The sequence below is a fragment of the Podarcis pityusensis genome, assembly GCF_964106645.2.
Source record: "Podarcis pityusensis genome assembly, chromosome: 1".
Lineage (NCBI taxonomy): Eukaryota > Metazoa > Chordata > Lepidosauria > Squamata > Lacertidae > Podarcis > Podarcis pityusensis.
The window spans coordinates 58436067-58452612 of NC_138028.1; the positions used below are offsets into that span (position 1 = coordinate 58436067).

General features: G+C 41.6%; 1 protein-coding gene across 6 annotated transcripts in view; it reads left to right on the forward strand.

Annotated features, from left to right (window-relative positions):
- Positions 1-16546, forward strand: part of SHANK2 (SH3 and multiple ankyrin repeat domains 2) — a 343989-nt gene that overhangs the window by 149637 nt on the left and 177806 nt on the right. For all 6 annotated transcript variants that reach the window (XM_080982494.1, XM_080982496.1, XM_080982491.1 and 3 more), the window contains one exon: positions 2440-2553. In XM_080982494.1, coding sequence (XP_080838620.1) covers positions 2440-2553 — 114 coding nt within the window. The remainder of the gene's footprint in view (positions 1-2439; positions 2554-16546) is intronic.

Sequence of the window (16546 nt, forward strand, 5' to 3'; positions counted from 1 at the left end):
CTTTTTAGGAGGGAAAAAGTGAGTCTTATAGAGCAAAAAATACGGTATTTAATTCCTTAATTAAATATATTAAAAACATATTAAAATATATCTAAGCGGTGTACAAAAAACTGAAGCAACAGCAAGACAACTTAAACAAAATACTACAAAAATACACAGTTACGGGGTCCAAAGAAACTCTAAGCTCACCTACAAAAGGTCTCACAATGAGAAGAGATCCTGGAATAGCAGACATCATCCTAGTCTCTCTAGACTTTCTTAAAATGGATGGTACTTCTTCAGATTGCCCACAACTGTGTCCCATTCAGCTGCACTCTCCATACTAAGTAGCAGGTAGATCAGGTTTGTTGAGTTTTCCAGGGAGTAAAAATAATTCAAAGGGCCTTGCTCCACTCACAACTCTTTTTTTCACCCTCTGTCCTGTCCTCTTCCTCCAGCTGCTTTTATGTGACTTCCCAGGGCCTGTTTCTAAGCTTCCTGTATTCAGCATAGGAATCTGTCAAGGGAGAGTCTAGATGTGTAGACTTCTCTATGCTTAGGCTTCCATATGAGCTGGAACTCTGCATGATTGGGGTTGAAGCACAGTAGAGAGGTCTATTCATATTGGCTTTCCCTATACAGATGTCCACAGGCAACACATGGATATTGGGATGGGCTCAGGGAAGTCCCAGAACATTGAGAGCAGGGCCAGCAGTCTTACACTTAGGATCTAAGTAGACATGACAGCAGAAACCATGATGGAATTTCCCTTCTCTTTTAATTTCTAGAAGCTCTCTGTCTGTGTGTACATGCATGCAAGAGAGATTCAGATCAGGACTACAGTGCAGAGGCAGAACCATTTTGCCAGGTGCTGTTTTCCTGATGACAATTACCTCCACCCCCCAAAGCTGTTGTTTTCCTTGTTAAGAGACACTTACATGCTGCGTGTTGCAGGGGACTGACTTGAGAACATTTCATAGCTTTAGAAGAGCTTGTCTTAAATCACCTTTTTAAAAAACTCCTTAGCAATGGCAAGGTTTTTTCCACACCTTTCTGCATCTCTCAGTTTCACAGTTCTTGCCAAGTCATGGGATCAATTTCCAACTTAACACCTATGCACACTTGAGCTTTAGCCGCGATGCACTCTGCTTTGCCATTTTCCTCTGTGAGAATCAGCAAAATGTTTTAAAACGTATTATAGCTGTGTATACAAGTTATGTGATTATCCATCAAACCAAGCTTACATTTACACAAACATGGGGGGTGGGGGCGGAATGCCATTTCTGAGCTATGGGGAGGGGGTGGAATTGGCAAAACCTGGGCTGCCATATGTCTGGGTTTTTCTGGACATTTGACTGATTTCCGCCCGGACGTTGCCACCGTCTGCAGTATTCCGTATATGTCTGAGAAATTCTGGACGCATCACAACCCTACACAAACAAAGATAGATTCCAAGTCTTTGGCATTAACTAATTAATGTCATACTAATTAAAAATATTATTAAATCTGCAAGTAATGAAGCTTGCAACTTCGTTTATGACATGCTCAGAATCCATAGGTCACAATTCATATAGTACATACTTTGGAGTAGTTTCTCTGATGTCTCTGAAATATTTCTTCTTACTTAATTGAAGATACAAGTTTGTCTTGACTGGGAGTCCCCACCCCAAAGAAATTAGTATAGCTCAGGGGTCAGCAAATGTTTTCAGCAAGGGGCCGGTCCACTGTCCCTCAGACCTTGTGGGGGGCCGGACTATATTTTTTTGGGGGGTGAACAAATTCCTATGCCCCACAAATAACCCAGAGATGCATTTTAAATAAAAGCACACATTCTACTCATGTAAAAACATGCTGATTCCCGGACCGTCCGCAGGCTGGATTTAGAAGGTGATTGGGCCGGATCTGGCCCCTGGGCCTTAGTTTACCTACCCATGGTATAGCTTAGCCCCCAAGAAAGGAGTAACTCTAAGTTTCTTCCAGATCTATTGTGCATTAACTGATTTTCTAGATTCCATCTTCAGGATTCACTGAAGAGTGGGAATGTACTATTTTTCCTTACCCAAATGTTATGTTCTAAGTATAGCAGAATACTGAGTACTGTTCATTTTGGGGAAATGCTTAGGCTATGAGGTTGCTCAGAAGCTCGTTCTGCACCACTTTAGAGTTCTTTTCATGTTACCTGCTAACAGTTGCCCTGTTTGCTAATTCTTAATCAGATGAGGTTTTCTTTTGTTCATTCTGAATTTTATACATTTTTACAACTGCTAATCATGTCTGTTAAGTTTTTATTCCAACATAGACAGTGGAAATCATAGGTTCCATAGGTGCAATTGCATGTGGCCTACTTCATTGTTAAATGGGACTTTGCATTTAAGCTTGTAAGTTACCATTTAAGCTTGTGTATAAAATAAATTTATGCAGAAGTAAACATCTAATGGCGTTTTCCTATTTCATGCCTAGTTTTGAGCATTGGCGAGGGTGGATTCTGGGAAGGCACCACTCGAGGTCATGTTGGATGGTTTCCTGCAGAATGTGTTGAGGAAGTGCAGTGTAAACCAAATGAAAGCAAACCAGGTAAGATGGTGATATTCCGTTGTAACCCATGTCAAATGATATAAAATGCCTATTATTTTTCCATGTTCATTCCCCTCCCCCCACAATTAATTGAAGATAAGAGTGTGTCTCAAACTGGTTGCTTAGCCCTCAGGGAAGGAGTAGCTATTTTTTAAAAGAAAGATACAGCTATAAATTTGGGTTGGGTTCCCCCACCCCACCCCGTACTAATATGTGAAAGCAAAGGTTTGGTTAAACATCTACAACAGAAGTAATAAAATATGTGATTTTTTCTGTGGTATAATACTCATATGTATCTTTTGCTGGGTATTTGATACATGCGCTATGTAAAGGGTTCTGTCCAAATTGATGTACCTTTTGTTCTATTGATTTAAATTGGAGAGAATTATGTAACTCTATAATTGCATCACTTTGGCTGTATTGTGGCCAGTATAATGATGTTAGTTGGTGTAGTGAAAATGAGCCTGTAATGGTTCTAGGGGTTGCTCGTGCATAAATCGGCGCCACACCTGGCTGGGTTGCCTGAGTGAACCCTTTCTGTCCGGACAGCCACTCGCCCGTGGCTGTCTCAATCGCTGGCAGCATCCGTCAGTGGGCGTTTCTTGAACTTCTTCCAGCAAAGAAGCTCTTTGACGCCTAGTCTCCGCCTACTCTCCCTGTGCGGAAGCCTTCTGCGCAGGGAGGGTGTGGGCAGCGGAGGACCCGTGCTCTCCCCGCTGGTCCCCAGCGAGGAGTCATGGAGCCACCTCGCCGATTCCCCCATCTGCCCCCCTTCTCCACTGGTGCTACGCTGATTTCCTTCCCCAGAAAATGTGCTGCTTCTCTCCCTCCTGGGACGCTCTCCGGAATCCCTCTGGAGCCCTCCCTCTCCCCCTGGCTCCGATGGCAGTTCCCTGACAGAACCTTAAACTGAGTTTGACATATTTACTTGCCTACAAATGACAGGGAATTTGGAATGCATCCTTGAATTTATAGAATTTTGTATAAGGAGTAAATGTTTTAATATTGTTAAAATGTTCTTTGTTGCTGTTTGTTTTGGCTTTTAGGTTGTTGTTTAAAAAAGAATGTCCTTTGCCCTCCAAATATGTCACAGGTACTCCGCAATTGGGATTGTGCTTACTCTACATTCGTATTTCCCACATATTGTAAATAATGGTATTTTGCTTTGATGCTTGTTCTAATGTTAAACAGAAGAAGTTGTTAGTGGATATAGGAATTATTATTTTTTATTTTAATAAACAAACTGAGACTTGGAATAAGTCCTAAATGAGACAGAATTATGAAAAATGCATCAGATGTGGATTAAAAGTAGCCTATGATTAAAGTTAATCACATGGCTGTTATTTGTTTTCTGCTTTGGAAGAAAATGCAAGGTCAGGTAATTGTTTTCAAGCAATCTGGCAGTATTACCTTGGACTAAATCTATTAAAGAAACCTGGAAAATAAATTAGGAGGAACAGTGAAGGAACTAGTGATTAAATACCACCTTCTGGGGCTATTAAAAGGATGTCAGCTGAGAAGCGTCAAAAACCTCCATAAATTATGAGAATTCACACTATGGTCTCTGCAGTGTATAAAAGCTTCTACATTGTTTGAATGTACTCTGAGAGTTTCAGATAACATTACAGAATTCAGCATTTCTCTAGCACAATAGTTTATTATCTCACCTAGATCATTATTTAAATGGAGCCCAGCATCTTTCCTTTAGAAGAATAATAAAATATTTTCTAGCTAAATGTGTGTAGCTATCGAGTTACATATAAGTCAAAAACATGGTGCAGGTCCTGATGTTACATAGCCCTCCAAGAGCTATGTGGATACAACACTGGTTTCCTAAGGTGTAGCCTTTCCCATCACTTCTTTTTGAACCTTAACTGAAATAGGACTTGGCTGAATGCCCAGATGCTCCCACAAACTGCTACTGGGATCCTCTAGAAAACTAGGTGTTATAGAGAAGGGGTCCAGTCTAGTCTTATTCCGTACATCTGTGTGGAGGGTTTTGGCTTTGGTATGAACTAATGTTCAGCCACATTGAATTTCTACATATAGGCTGAAGTGTGGTGCAGGCCAGACGTTGGCTTGTCACAGTAGTGAGAATTACAAATGGAACCTGCTGGGGCTATTGAAGTTCTTTTAAATTGCTACAAATGGTTCACGTCACCTGAGCAGAAACCTCCAAATTGCCATTTAAGCAAAATTAACAACACTAAGGAATGTGAACTAGTACTGGCAATGATAGGAACAGTTGTAAGATGTTTTCTTTAGTCACCTCTGTTGTTTTTGAGGGAAAGGTACAATATTGCTTTGGTTCAGTAAATTATCCCTCATTCTGTCATACAGAAATATTGTGGACCAACTGGTCATGCGCATACAGACGCATTCTGCGTACAACCATTGCTTCAGCAGTAAATACCTTCCTTTGGGAGCAAGTGATGCTGTGTCATACGTTTTAGAAATATTTTGTATAAACTGCTCCATAGTGTGAAATGCTTGAATAGGATGAAACTATCCATACTTACAGACTTGTGATAAGCACTAGCCAAATAACATCTGTATGGTGCATAAGTAGACGCACTAAGGACCTGCATAAAACTTCCTTTGTTGTGGCTATATACAGTCACTTAACTACATATATATTTCCATGTGGCCATAATTAATACTTATGATTCATGCAACACTGTGAGCTTTGAGAACACAGTTATCCTAGAGCCACAAATATGCTGCTTTGTTTAAGAGATTCAGCAACAAGCATGACAGATTTTCTTATACCTACCCGTCTGTACTCTTCACATCTGTAGACAATTATTTAAGTATGATTTCAAAACTTCCATGTCAAAATCTTTATAGACACTGACAACAGGGAAAAGAGATGGGGATATAGAGAAGTCAAAATCTTACCATACTCGTAGTGGCGTTTGATATGAGGATGCACCATGCTGCAGCACTACTGAGACGGTGTACAGTATTAAGAACTTGGAAGGGATCCTGAGGGTAATCTGGTCCAACCCCCTTCATTGTAAGAATCTAAACTAAAGCATGGTATAGTGGTAGTAGTTCATCATCCAGTGTGGATTGGGCTACATAACTAAGAATAAATAATAATAACAATAATTATTATTTATTATTTCTATCCCGCCCATCTGGCTGGGTTTCCCTAGCCACTCTGGGCAGCTCAGGAGTTACAGTTCTTTGTTAAATTGCTCTCTGTAATCAGAGGGCATCTCAGATGAGTTACGCTTATATAGCATAATTGTAAAACAAATTACATCTACCTTAAAGAAAAAACACAGAAGTTAGAAATTCACATTGTTTGGTCTGCAACTGAATCTTGTTAATTCATTGTACCTGAGGGCTCTGTTCCCAGTGGCAATCCTGCTGCTTCATATTTCAGTGGTTTTGCCAAGGAAGGATAGGAATGGGTAAGAAAAATTTCTCCCTTACCCTGGCAGACAGCGACGTCTCATTTTTTCCTTTCAGCTGAGTGCCAAAAGTCTAGATGGGAGATGCTAAACCCTACACTTGTGGGGATATAGACCTTCAAAAACCTTGTGCAGCTGAGGAAAATGCCATGTGGCACAGCACTGAAAAAGCAGGACCAGTAACTTCACTTTAGGGAAAGCAACTTGATGAACTTAAGAGTCTCATCCTGAAGCTTTCCACACTAAGATGTTCAAGGTAAAGTTTGATAAATGACTAAAGTTTAGCTGAGGATCAGATGACAAATCAAACCTAACTGCCTTTGTTGGGATGATTTACATCAGGCTTCCTCAACCTCAGCCCTCCAGATGTTTTTGGCCTACAACTCCCATGATCCCTAGCTAGCAGGACCAGTGGTCAGGGATGATGGGAATTGTAGTTTCAAAACATCTGGAGGGCCGAGGTTGAGGAAGCCTGATTTATAGCTTCTTTCACTAAGACATGGTTAATTAAGCCTGGGGGTTGTTGGGGGCTGCTGGGTAACAGAAGCAATGCCTGGGTAACAGAAACAGAGTTGAATGCCTCTGATAGTGGCACAATAAACGATTTTCCCTCTGGAACTCTTTGGAGTAGTGTGTAACAGCTGTTCCACTGCAGTAGGGGAAAGTGTGCTCACTGGCTCCATGGTGGGAAAGGAACACAAGAGTTAGGAGATGCCCATCTGGATCAGGAAAACGTACAGGGAGACAGAATTTAGCTCCCCTCCCCAAACACCAATACTATGGGCAAATTATCAAACCTTTGCAGCTGCATTGTTGTTGTTGTTGTTTAGTCGTTTAGTCGTGTCCAACTCTTTGTGACCCCATGGACCAGAGCAAGCCAGGCACTCCTGTCTTCCACTGCCTCCCGCAGTTTGGTCAAACTCATGCTGGTACCTTCAAGAACACTGTCCAACCATCTTGTCCTCTGTCTTCCCCTTCTCCTTGTGCCCTCCATCTTTCCCAACATCAGGGTCTTTTCCAGGGAGTCATCTCTTCTCATGAGGTGGCCAAAGTATTGGAGCCTCAGCTTCAGGATCTGAACTGCATTGTAGTAACTTTGGGGGGGGGGGGAGCTGGGAGATCAAATCACTTACTTCTCACATAATAATTTGGTCCTTCTATATCAGTTAAGTAGAAATTTAAGCAGAAGAATATTTAGAACCAAGCCAAAATACCTCAGAAGATTCCCCTCCCTCCATGCCCTAGATAAAGAGGATCATTTATTCAAATATGTATTCAAATTTATTCAAATACCAATTGTAATGGCCACCATTTTTGCCCCATGGCCTTGGACCCAGGGTATGTTAGATCCAGGGCATTGTAGAGGGTGCATATTAGTAGACAGACAACAGAAAATGTAGGTGTGTATAGGATTTCAATCTAAGTCTCCTTATTGTCTTTAAGGCATTCAGGGGCACCAGCTGCTGCTCCCTGTTTAAGTGTCCTCTCCAATTTTCCAAAATGCTGTACATTAGCAGCCTGTGCATTACATAGCAGCTATTCCTATACTTAAAACAATAGAGTCCTTCTTAAATTTATTGTTTCACAAGATTTTGTAGGCCATAGTCTGCTGCATCAAATGCTTAGCAGGAACAATTAGAAATGCATTATTTTCCCCAAACAGTTCAGTTTTGTAGATGATCACTAGGTGGCATTGTTTATGTACAAAACAGAAGCATGTCAATACTAGGTGGTTCCTCTTAGAAGCATTCTAAGATTTTTCCATGTATACATAAAAAGCAGTGGTAACTGATCTAAAATGTTTTAACGGAACTGAATTAGTCATTCTTTTAAAGTAAATGTTGGCAACTGGGGGTAGAGAGAGACAATGCTGTAATAACTGAAGCTGCATCTATATGGAGCTATGAAAACTGCTGTGTTTCATATATATTTTTGTTCTCCAATACAGAGTATCCTTAAGGTTTTTAGAGGCATATGGTTGTGGGGAAATATGGAACCAATAGCATAATTCTCACTGAGGCAACTGTACCACTTCAGGCTGTAGGTGGGACCCACATACAAGAATGTTCCCCCCCCCCCCACAAAAACAAAATTCACACAGCACCTGCCCTGGATTTCAGTGAGTTTCTAGGCTGTATTGAAAGTGGTTTTTCATTTCTAAAACTCTGCAATGGACTAATACCTGAATATTTTCAGTATTGGCCTTTTGCTTTGTTGAAATATGCAGTAGAAATGTTGTAGCTGAGTACTCTTATTGTATGTTTACTATTGCATGCACAAACATACATGTACTGTTTAATTCGGTATGGTGTTTGATTGTGTATGGGTGGGAGAACACAGAAGGAGAGAGGAGCACATTGTTCCCTTGACTGATCTGTAGTAAGACCCAATCACTAAAGTAAGAGAAATTTATACTTCTTTATGAACAAGGAAAGCAGGAGTTAGGGCTGATGGGTGGGTGGATTTTGAAGATAGAGCTTTGAGCACAAGTCCCACCCAACCTTGTTAGCTCAAGATCTTTACTATTTTTTTGAGCTATACCTGGTATTCTTCTACAGTGGTACCTCGGGTTACATACACTTCAGGTTACAGACTCCGCTAACCCAGGAATAGTACCTTGGGTTAAGAACTTAGCTACAGGATGAGAACAGAAATCATGCTCCGGCAGTGCGGCGGCAGCGGGAGACCCCATTAGCTAAAGTGGTGCTTCAGGTTAAGAACAGTTTCAGGTTAAGAACGGACTTCCAGAACAAATTAAGTACTTAACCCAAGGTACCACTGTATTTCAAATTTTGTGTGTTTTCTGGTTGTTAAAAAAATACTTCAATAAGCATTTTGAATCACTGAAACGTCTTATTATAACTGATCTTTTTTTAAAAAAACTTGAAAAATCTGCATTCAGCTGAATCAGTTTAGTTTGCCCTTTGCTACAGCAGGCTGTGGGAACATAAGTTATTTCTCTGTATTGTGTTGAGTAAATATAGTTACATGAGAATAGCAAAACAGAATGTATGGATTTTTTTGTTGGTGGTGGTTTTGCAGCATTGCATTTAATTTCATATAAGATTAATGTACCCAGGTGTTTAAACATCCAAGTAGGTTTTGGACTGATCAGGAGAGCTGTGTCTTATTTATGGTTGCTTCCTTAGTGATAGAACAGCCTTGGCATGTGGAAATAGAGCAAAGCTAAATAGAGCAATCTGCCCTGATTTCAAAGCATTCCTCTAATTTATAACTGTGATTGAACTAATGTTGAAATAAATTGCTTCATCTATTTTCCCCATGTGCACGCTCTCTCTCTCTCTCTCTCTCTCTCTCTCTCTCTTACACACACCCATCGTGTTTTGGGATCAGGGATTTAGGTTACCAACTTTGAGAAGGGCAGGTTCTGGATAATTGCTGGTTGTATAAACTGTTGTCTTTCTGCTCTGATTAGACAAGGGAGAAGAGACCTTTTAAAAGCCAGTCACTACAGTGACAAACCCAGTCATTAAACCCAGAGAATGCTGCCAGGAATCTTGAAGCCTTGGGAAAAAACATCTCATAGCAACTCAGTTTAGGGCTTGGGTCAACCAAAGGTCAATAAAGTCATCAATAGCCAAGCTATTGGCACCAACTCTTAGCTGTTGTTGTTGTTTAGTCGTTTAGTTGTGTCCGACTCTTTGTGACCCCATGGACCAGAGCACGCCAGGCACTCCTGTCTTCCACTGCCTCCCGCAGTTTGGTCAAACTCATGCTGGTAGCTTCAAGAACACTGTCCAACCATCTCGTTTGTCATCCCCTTCTCCTTGTGCCCTCAATCTTTTCCCAACATCAGGGTCTTTTCCAGGGAGTCTTCGCTTCTCATGAGGTGGCCAAAGTATTGGAGCCTCAGCTTCACGATCTGTCCTTCTAGTGAGCACTCAGGGCTGATTTCCTTAAGAGTGGAGAGGTTTGATCTTCTTGCAGTCCATGGGACTCTCAAGAGTCTCCTCCAACACCATAATTCAAAAGCATCAATTCTTCGGCGATCAGCCTTCTTTACGGTCCAGCTCTCATTTCCATACATCACTACTGGGAAAACCATAGCTTTAACTATACGGACCTTTGTCGGCAAGGTGATGTCTCTGCTTTTTAAGATGCTGTCTAGGTTTGTCATTGCTTTTCTCCCAAGAAGCAGGCGTCTTTTAATTTCGTGACTGCTGTCACCATCTGCAGTGATCACTCTTAGCTACTCCAGGAGATTTCAGAAGCCAACTGGATTCAGCTGCATTCACCACTTGCTTTTGGAGGTTTATCTTAAGTAGACCCCTCTCCCGTCTCTGTGAAGGTTTTCATCTTAGTGATAATATAACAATAACCTGTTCCTTTAGCAGGTGATGACCATTCCTTGGTTAAGATATGTGAAAGAACAGACAACATTTTTAGGTGAAAGTGGCCATTCTGAAAGCTGTTCAGTCCAAATATATCTGGTCTCTCCCCGGTCAAGCTGTGAGGGTCAAACTGCTTGTGATGTTGATGACATGTTCAGCTCAGCTGCTTTTATTCTGAAGAAAAAAGCAGGCAATGTGAAATATGTTCCTGATCCAAATAAGAATGATCCCAAGCTTCTTTCTAAGAAGTTCTGTTGAACTTAATGGACTGATGAAGAAATAGGTCAAGGAAGATGCCTTGTGTCAGGCTCCCCAGTGAAATGTAGAAGTTCCTCTTGCACCTTTAAATCTGCCACTGAATTGGGAAATGCTTTCCTGCTCCAAATCACCTCCTCCTGGCTGCTTTTTCCCCTCACGGTTTTCCTTAGTTATTTTTTTGTTTTGGGATTTTGTTTCCTTTGTTCTTTGGTTTTGCCTTCCTCTTCCTCTTAGGTGTCCCCTCTCTGCTCTGCTAGTGCAACCTGCTGGTCACTTCATACCCTTTCCTCTCCCACTCAGCAACCCCCCCTCCCATACTGTTATCCCACCACCTAGTTCTCTCTCTCTCTCTCACACACACACACAGAGAGAGAGAGAGAGAGAGAGAGAGAGAGAGAGAGAGAGAGAACACCTTCTTGCCAGGCACAATGAAGCTGCTTATCTCCTCATGAGTGAGGATGGTGGCCAGTGAACCTTCAGCTGTGGCCTTTGGCTGTAGCATCTGCACAGTGGCATGCAAGGCAAAGGAAATGCTTGCCCCAACTGTAGAGTGAGGGTGTGTGTGTATGTAAAGGTTACAGGGACAAATTGTGGAGAAATTACCTTTTGAGGGACCCTCCACCCAAAGGCTGCTTCAGATGGGAGACATAAGGGAAACTCATAGAGCAAAACCCCTGCAGTTTTCCAGATTTCCAGAACTGAAAACTGATTTTAGCACGGAAATGGGCACTATATTTTGCTTGATTTTCAGAAGTGACCTTTACATTGCATGAAAGCTCAAATATAATGCAGAAATTAGCAGTCAGGGAAACTTTGGGAAAACTGAAATAACTGTGTGAATGCAGCCTTAATCTTTGAATCTTTTAAAATATGCAGATAGTGACAGGCATGAGCTGGTACCTTCTGATTCCCTGTGCTCCCAGTGAATTGGGTCCAGAGGGAGAGGACAAATGAACGGTGCCTGGTGAAAAGGAGTGGGCCCCACTGAGTGTATCCTTCCCAAAGGCCCTACAAAACCTGGAAATCCACTTGTTACAGCACTTGAAAACCCCCGCTATATTTTCATGGTTTCTGGGGGCAAAGATCTGTGTCTTCCTATAGACTGAAGCATTTGGGCTACTTGATTCACAGTCAGTTGCAGAGCTGACTAGATTCCAAAACTTTCCAGAAGGTATAGCCATTAACCTACTGCATGGCTCACCTGTAGGTTGGCTGATGTGAACTGCATGTTGACATGGGGAGTGGATACAGGTGCATCTAATTTGTTGCTGTCAGAATAGCACAATCTTGAGAAGGTTACTGCAGCAGACAAATTGTTGCATCTGCAATACGTTGGCCCAGTATTACATCTGCATTTCATGCAAAGAGCTATTTTATTTCTTATTGGAGGTCTTGGCTTTTTTTGGCATTATTATGAAATGTTTCCAATTCATCTGTGATTTGAAGACATGTAACACTAACCATAGGAGCATTGCTGGAAACAGTCTGTTTCAGGTGTAGCACTTAGAATGCCTGAACATGAACATCACCATTATATTGCAACTTCTCATATTAATTCATTTATGCATGCCACACCCTTTCCCCTTACGTAACTCAAAGACAGCTTGCAGATAAAAACAAGAATCACTAAAAACAAAGGGGGAAATAGGAAAAAACAATCATGAAGAAACAATTAAACATTAATAGAATTAAAACTATATCCATATATAAACTCTGTTTAAAACGTACAAATAATTACAATAAAAACAGCATAGCACCAGTCCTTTCATTAAAAGCAGTCTATTCCCCAAAGCCTGTTGAAACAAAAAAGTCTTCACTTGCCTATAGTCAATAGCCTAGTATGTGGGTGGATGTGACTCTGCCATGATAGTAGTGATCCATAGCAAGATGGTACAGGAATCACTTGCCACATGTATACTTTTGACAAGTGAAAAATGTGTGTTCTGCCTCAGAGGACAGTTAGGTTGTATCCAAACAAAACCGAGGTGATAATGGCCCTGTGTGATCTGTCTTGGAGTAGAGGAAAGGCATCTGTTGTGAGCGGTTTGCCTGAGGACAGAATAATTTCACATTCAGAAATATGGGAGGTGGGGGAGTTTCATCTGAGAGAGCAAGTTATTTGTATTTGGGCTGTGTTGGGTATGACAAGGTGATGTGGTTCTTCATTTGTGAATCAAAATAAAATTATCAACATCTTCATTTTCTTCTCTCTCTCTGTTTGTGTGTCTATCTATCAATATGTGTGTGTTTTCGTGTTTTTGTTCCTTTTGGTCAGATGCACAGAAACATGACATGCCAAAATTTCTTGCTTTGCTTAAAGTATTGTGTGGTGGCATTGCCTGGGAACATTTTCCATCAGTTCTGTTTTGTAAAAAGTATGTGACCGTAATTCATGTCTCTGTAATTGCCATGAATGTTCAAAAGATAAAGTGGAAGCAGAACATAGCAACATGACTACTGACAGAAATGGGCAATTGAGTGCTTATTATTGCACTGCCCCTCCCTGCGAATCCCTAGGATCTCCAGAGCCCCAGGGTGTCTCTCATTTTACTCGCACAGCCCTGGGTGTTCTTGTCATCATCAATCCTGTTTGTTGTATGTTTCACTTTTCAGCCATGTACTCCTGATTACAGCCCCACAGTTTACTGTAAAGTAGTTTCCCTGCCTCATAAAATTCCTTCTCATCTAATTTAAGCTCATCACTGGAGTTTTCTTGGTCCCTAAATCTTCCTCACCCACTCCTCTTTCTATTTTCTTTCCATGGCAATGCCTGCCATTTCTGTTCCTCCACACCTCCTCTTATCTCCCTCTTATCTTCTTCCCCATTTACTTTCTCCTTCTCTTCCATTTTCCCTTCCTTTCCTCTACTCTTCTCTCTCTCTCTCTCTCTCTCTCTCTCTCTCTCTCTCTCTCTCTCTTTCCCTCTCCCTAATTGCGTGCTTGGTTGCCTCCCCACTTCAGGCCTGTCATGACCACTTCCCAGTTAGGATGCAAGTTTGAAAGAGCAGCAGGCGGGTTGTTGTGACCTGTCTGCCGAAACCTACCCAGCACCCCTCAGTTCAGTTTGCCCCAAATTCAGTATGTAGCCAGAAACACTTGTACACCATGGAGGAATTCGCTGTCACAATATTATCATAGTTCAGTCAGGACAAGCGTTTTTGCTACCCAGATGGAACAATCTCCACTTTCTTCCCCCATGCACTGTTCTGGAGGTTCTCCCAAAGCGCATAGGGCAGAGTGGGAGGAAAGGCCAGTTGCTGTAGTGGGACTCATTGTGTTGCTTACTGTTTTGTTGAATCTGGACCTTAATTACAAAAAATGTGGGCTCATCCCTAGCAATGCCCCAAAGGTAAATAGACTGAAGCCTTTTTGTGCTTCTCTTCCTTAGCCCTCAAACAAAGCAAACCCTACTGCTAAAGAAACAAAGCTAGTGGTGAAAATATTACAAATACATGCTGAAGCATACTCTTCATGATCTACCAAAGTCTAGGAAGGGAAGTTTCATCAGTGTGTGTGTAATACAAGTGAATGTAGAGCAGCAGTCATTTTTCTACTACCCCCATTAAGGCTCTTTATCAGTGGCAAATATAATGGACCATATGCCAAGGAGCAGCTGCCTTGGACTTTGTGGCCCTCGTGGGACTTGAATGATTTCCATATATCCTTAACAGCATCATGAATTGGTGCTTGGCCCCATGCCCTCCCCAAGGAGCAGAGAAATACAACCCATGTGTGTTCCAATTGATTCTAGCAGCATAGCTCTTTAGGGATTCCCCACTTCCCTCCCTCCCCAAGGATGAAACAATATGGTCTTTCAGTTGAAGTATCTTCTCAGCATTATTCTTGGCTTATTGTCTAGGATTATGTTCAGGTCATTAGCATGCAAGTTTTTGACGCACTAAATATAATCATGTGTTATGTAATGTCTGATTCTGTCCTTACAGAAACAGTAACCCCAACAAGTTGATAGTTATTAAGTGTGTCTTCACAGCTACTTTTATATATTTCCTTTATATTTCCACTGATCTGCATTCATTAATTGTATAGCTGGAATGACGCAGGCTTTGAAACAAAAAAGACTACTTTTAAATTGTTAAGAGGAATCCCTGTACTAGCACAGATTTGGCAATGTTATTCTTTTGATTCCCCCCCCCCCCCCCATTTCTCTTATGTCCAGCATGGGCAACAAAGACGAGTGTGTGGTGCAGTATGTTCTAGTTACGCCTATCTTTTGAATCATAGAATTGTAGAGTTGGAAGGGACCCTGAGGATCATCTAGTCCACCCCCTGCAATGCAACCTTGTCCCTTATGGGGACCAAACCTGCAACATTGGCATTTTCAGCACTATGCTCTAAGCAACTGAGTTATCTGTGCCACATCTTCAATGGGTGGAATTCATTGTTGCATTAATAGTGTAATTTTGTCAGCACAAACATTTCTGCTTTGCCAACAGAACAATCTCCACTCTCCTCCCTCTGCATGCTGTTCCAGGGGTTCTTCTGACAGTCCAGAGCTGATTTTTGGGGGGTGCAGAAGGGGACACTCAGGGGAAGGGGAAGGGAAGAAGAGGGGGAATAGTTTTGTTGTGCTAGCAAGTCTTGTTCTACTAGCTCCCACTGGTGTGACTATTTAGTTGAATCTGATTCAATATACCTATCTCCTTTTCTATTTCTGTCATTAAGGCATGACAAATATTATATTTTTAATAAGGATTTAAGAATGGTATTTTGGCAACATGTGGCATACCCACCAACATTTCCCCTCTAAAAAAGGGGATGTCCTATTTCATACCCTCCAACTTTTCTCTGATGAAAATAGGGACACCCTAAGCGCAGAGCTTTCCAAACTTTTCATGTCAGTGACATACTTTTTAGACATGCATCATTCTGTGAAACAGTAATTCAGTTTTACTACCAGCCCTGGAAGGAGCATGGGGAACATTCTCGCAACACACCAACACGCTGCAGCTGACACACTAATGTGTTGTGACACAGTTTAGAAAGCTCTGTCCCAAGGAAAAGCAGGACATTCTGGGATCAAATCAGAAACCAGGACTGTAAATCTGGGACTGTCACTGGAAAATAAGGACACTTGAAGGGTCTGTATGTGGTAGGTAAAATGCAGAAGATTACAACCTAGAAAAACACAATTACTAGGAAGCAAGCCCTAGGGAAACAGTAGAGCTCAATTTTGATCAGGTTGTTAGTGTTGTCTTCTCTAGCATGCATAGAGTATTGCTGTTGAGCCTGACACCTTCATTGTTGCTCCTGTGTAATTCCAGTTAACATCTCTACCATCTGCCCACTTGGTTAGGGTGACTTGCATGATGACACACACATATAGACAACTTGCAGGGCAGCAGGTGCTTAAACTTTTTTCTTTCATTTAAGCCAAGGGAGCAAAGACTCAATTTCTACAGCTCCTAGGGCTTGCTGAGAGTCTTCTCCTTAGAGATGCTAGTCAGTCTGCAGCTGCTGGACCATTCAGAGTCTTTCTTTCTTTCTTTCTTTCTTTCTTTCTTTCTTTCTTTCTTTCTTTCTTTCTTTCCTTCTTTCCTCAGATGGGACCTATGTACTCACATGCTGATTCCTGCTGTTCTTATATCCAGTAATTTCCTGACATGCAAACTCAGAGGCTAAGATCACATTTACAGGTTTAACTGTCTCCCTCTGTGTTCTCTAGTTCCCATGACTACTACTGCAATTCCCAGCATTTATTGCTGTTAGAGGCCTTGTTGATCTTGTCGTTGTTGATAATAAAATGCCTAGAATTGCTCGGTTCTGTACAAAAGTGGGAAATAACACACATTTTGCCCTCAGGTTTATAGCCTAAAGATAAAGACACGATCTGTTACAGAGGAAAGGACAGTAGTAGAAAAAACAGTCTGGGAAAGCCAGGGTAATATCTGTCACAACAGGCCAGTGGAAAGGTTTCTTTCTACCTCTGTGTTCCATGCTGAGTTA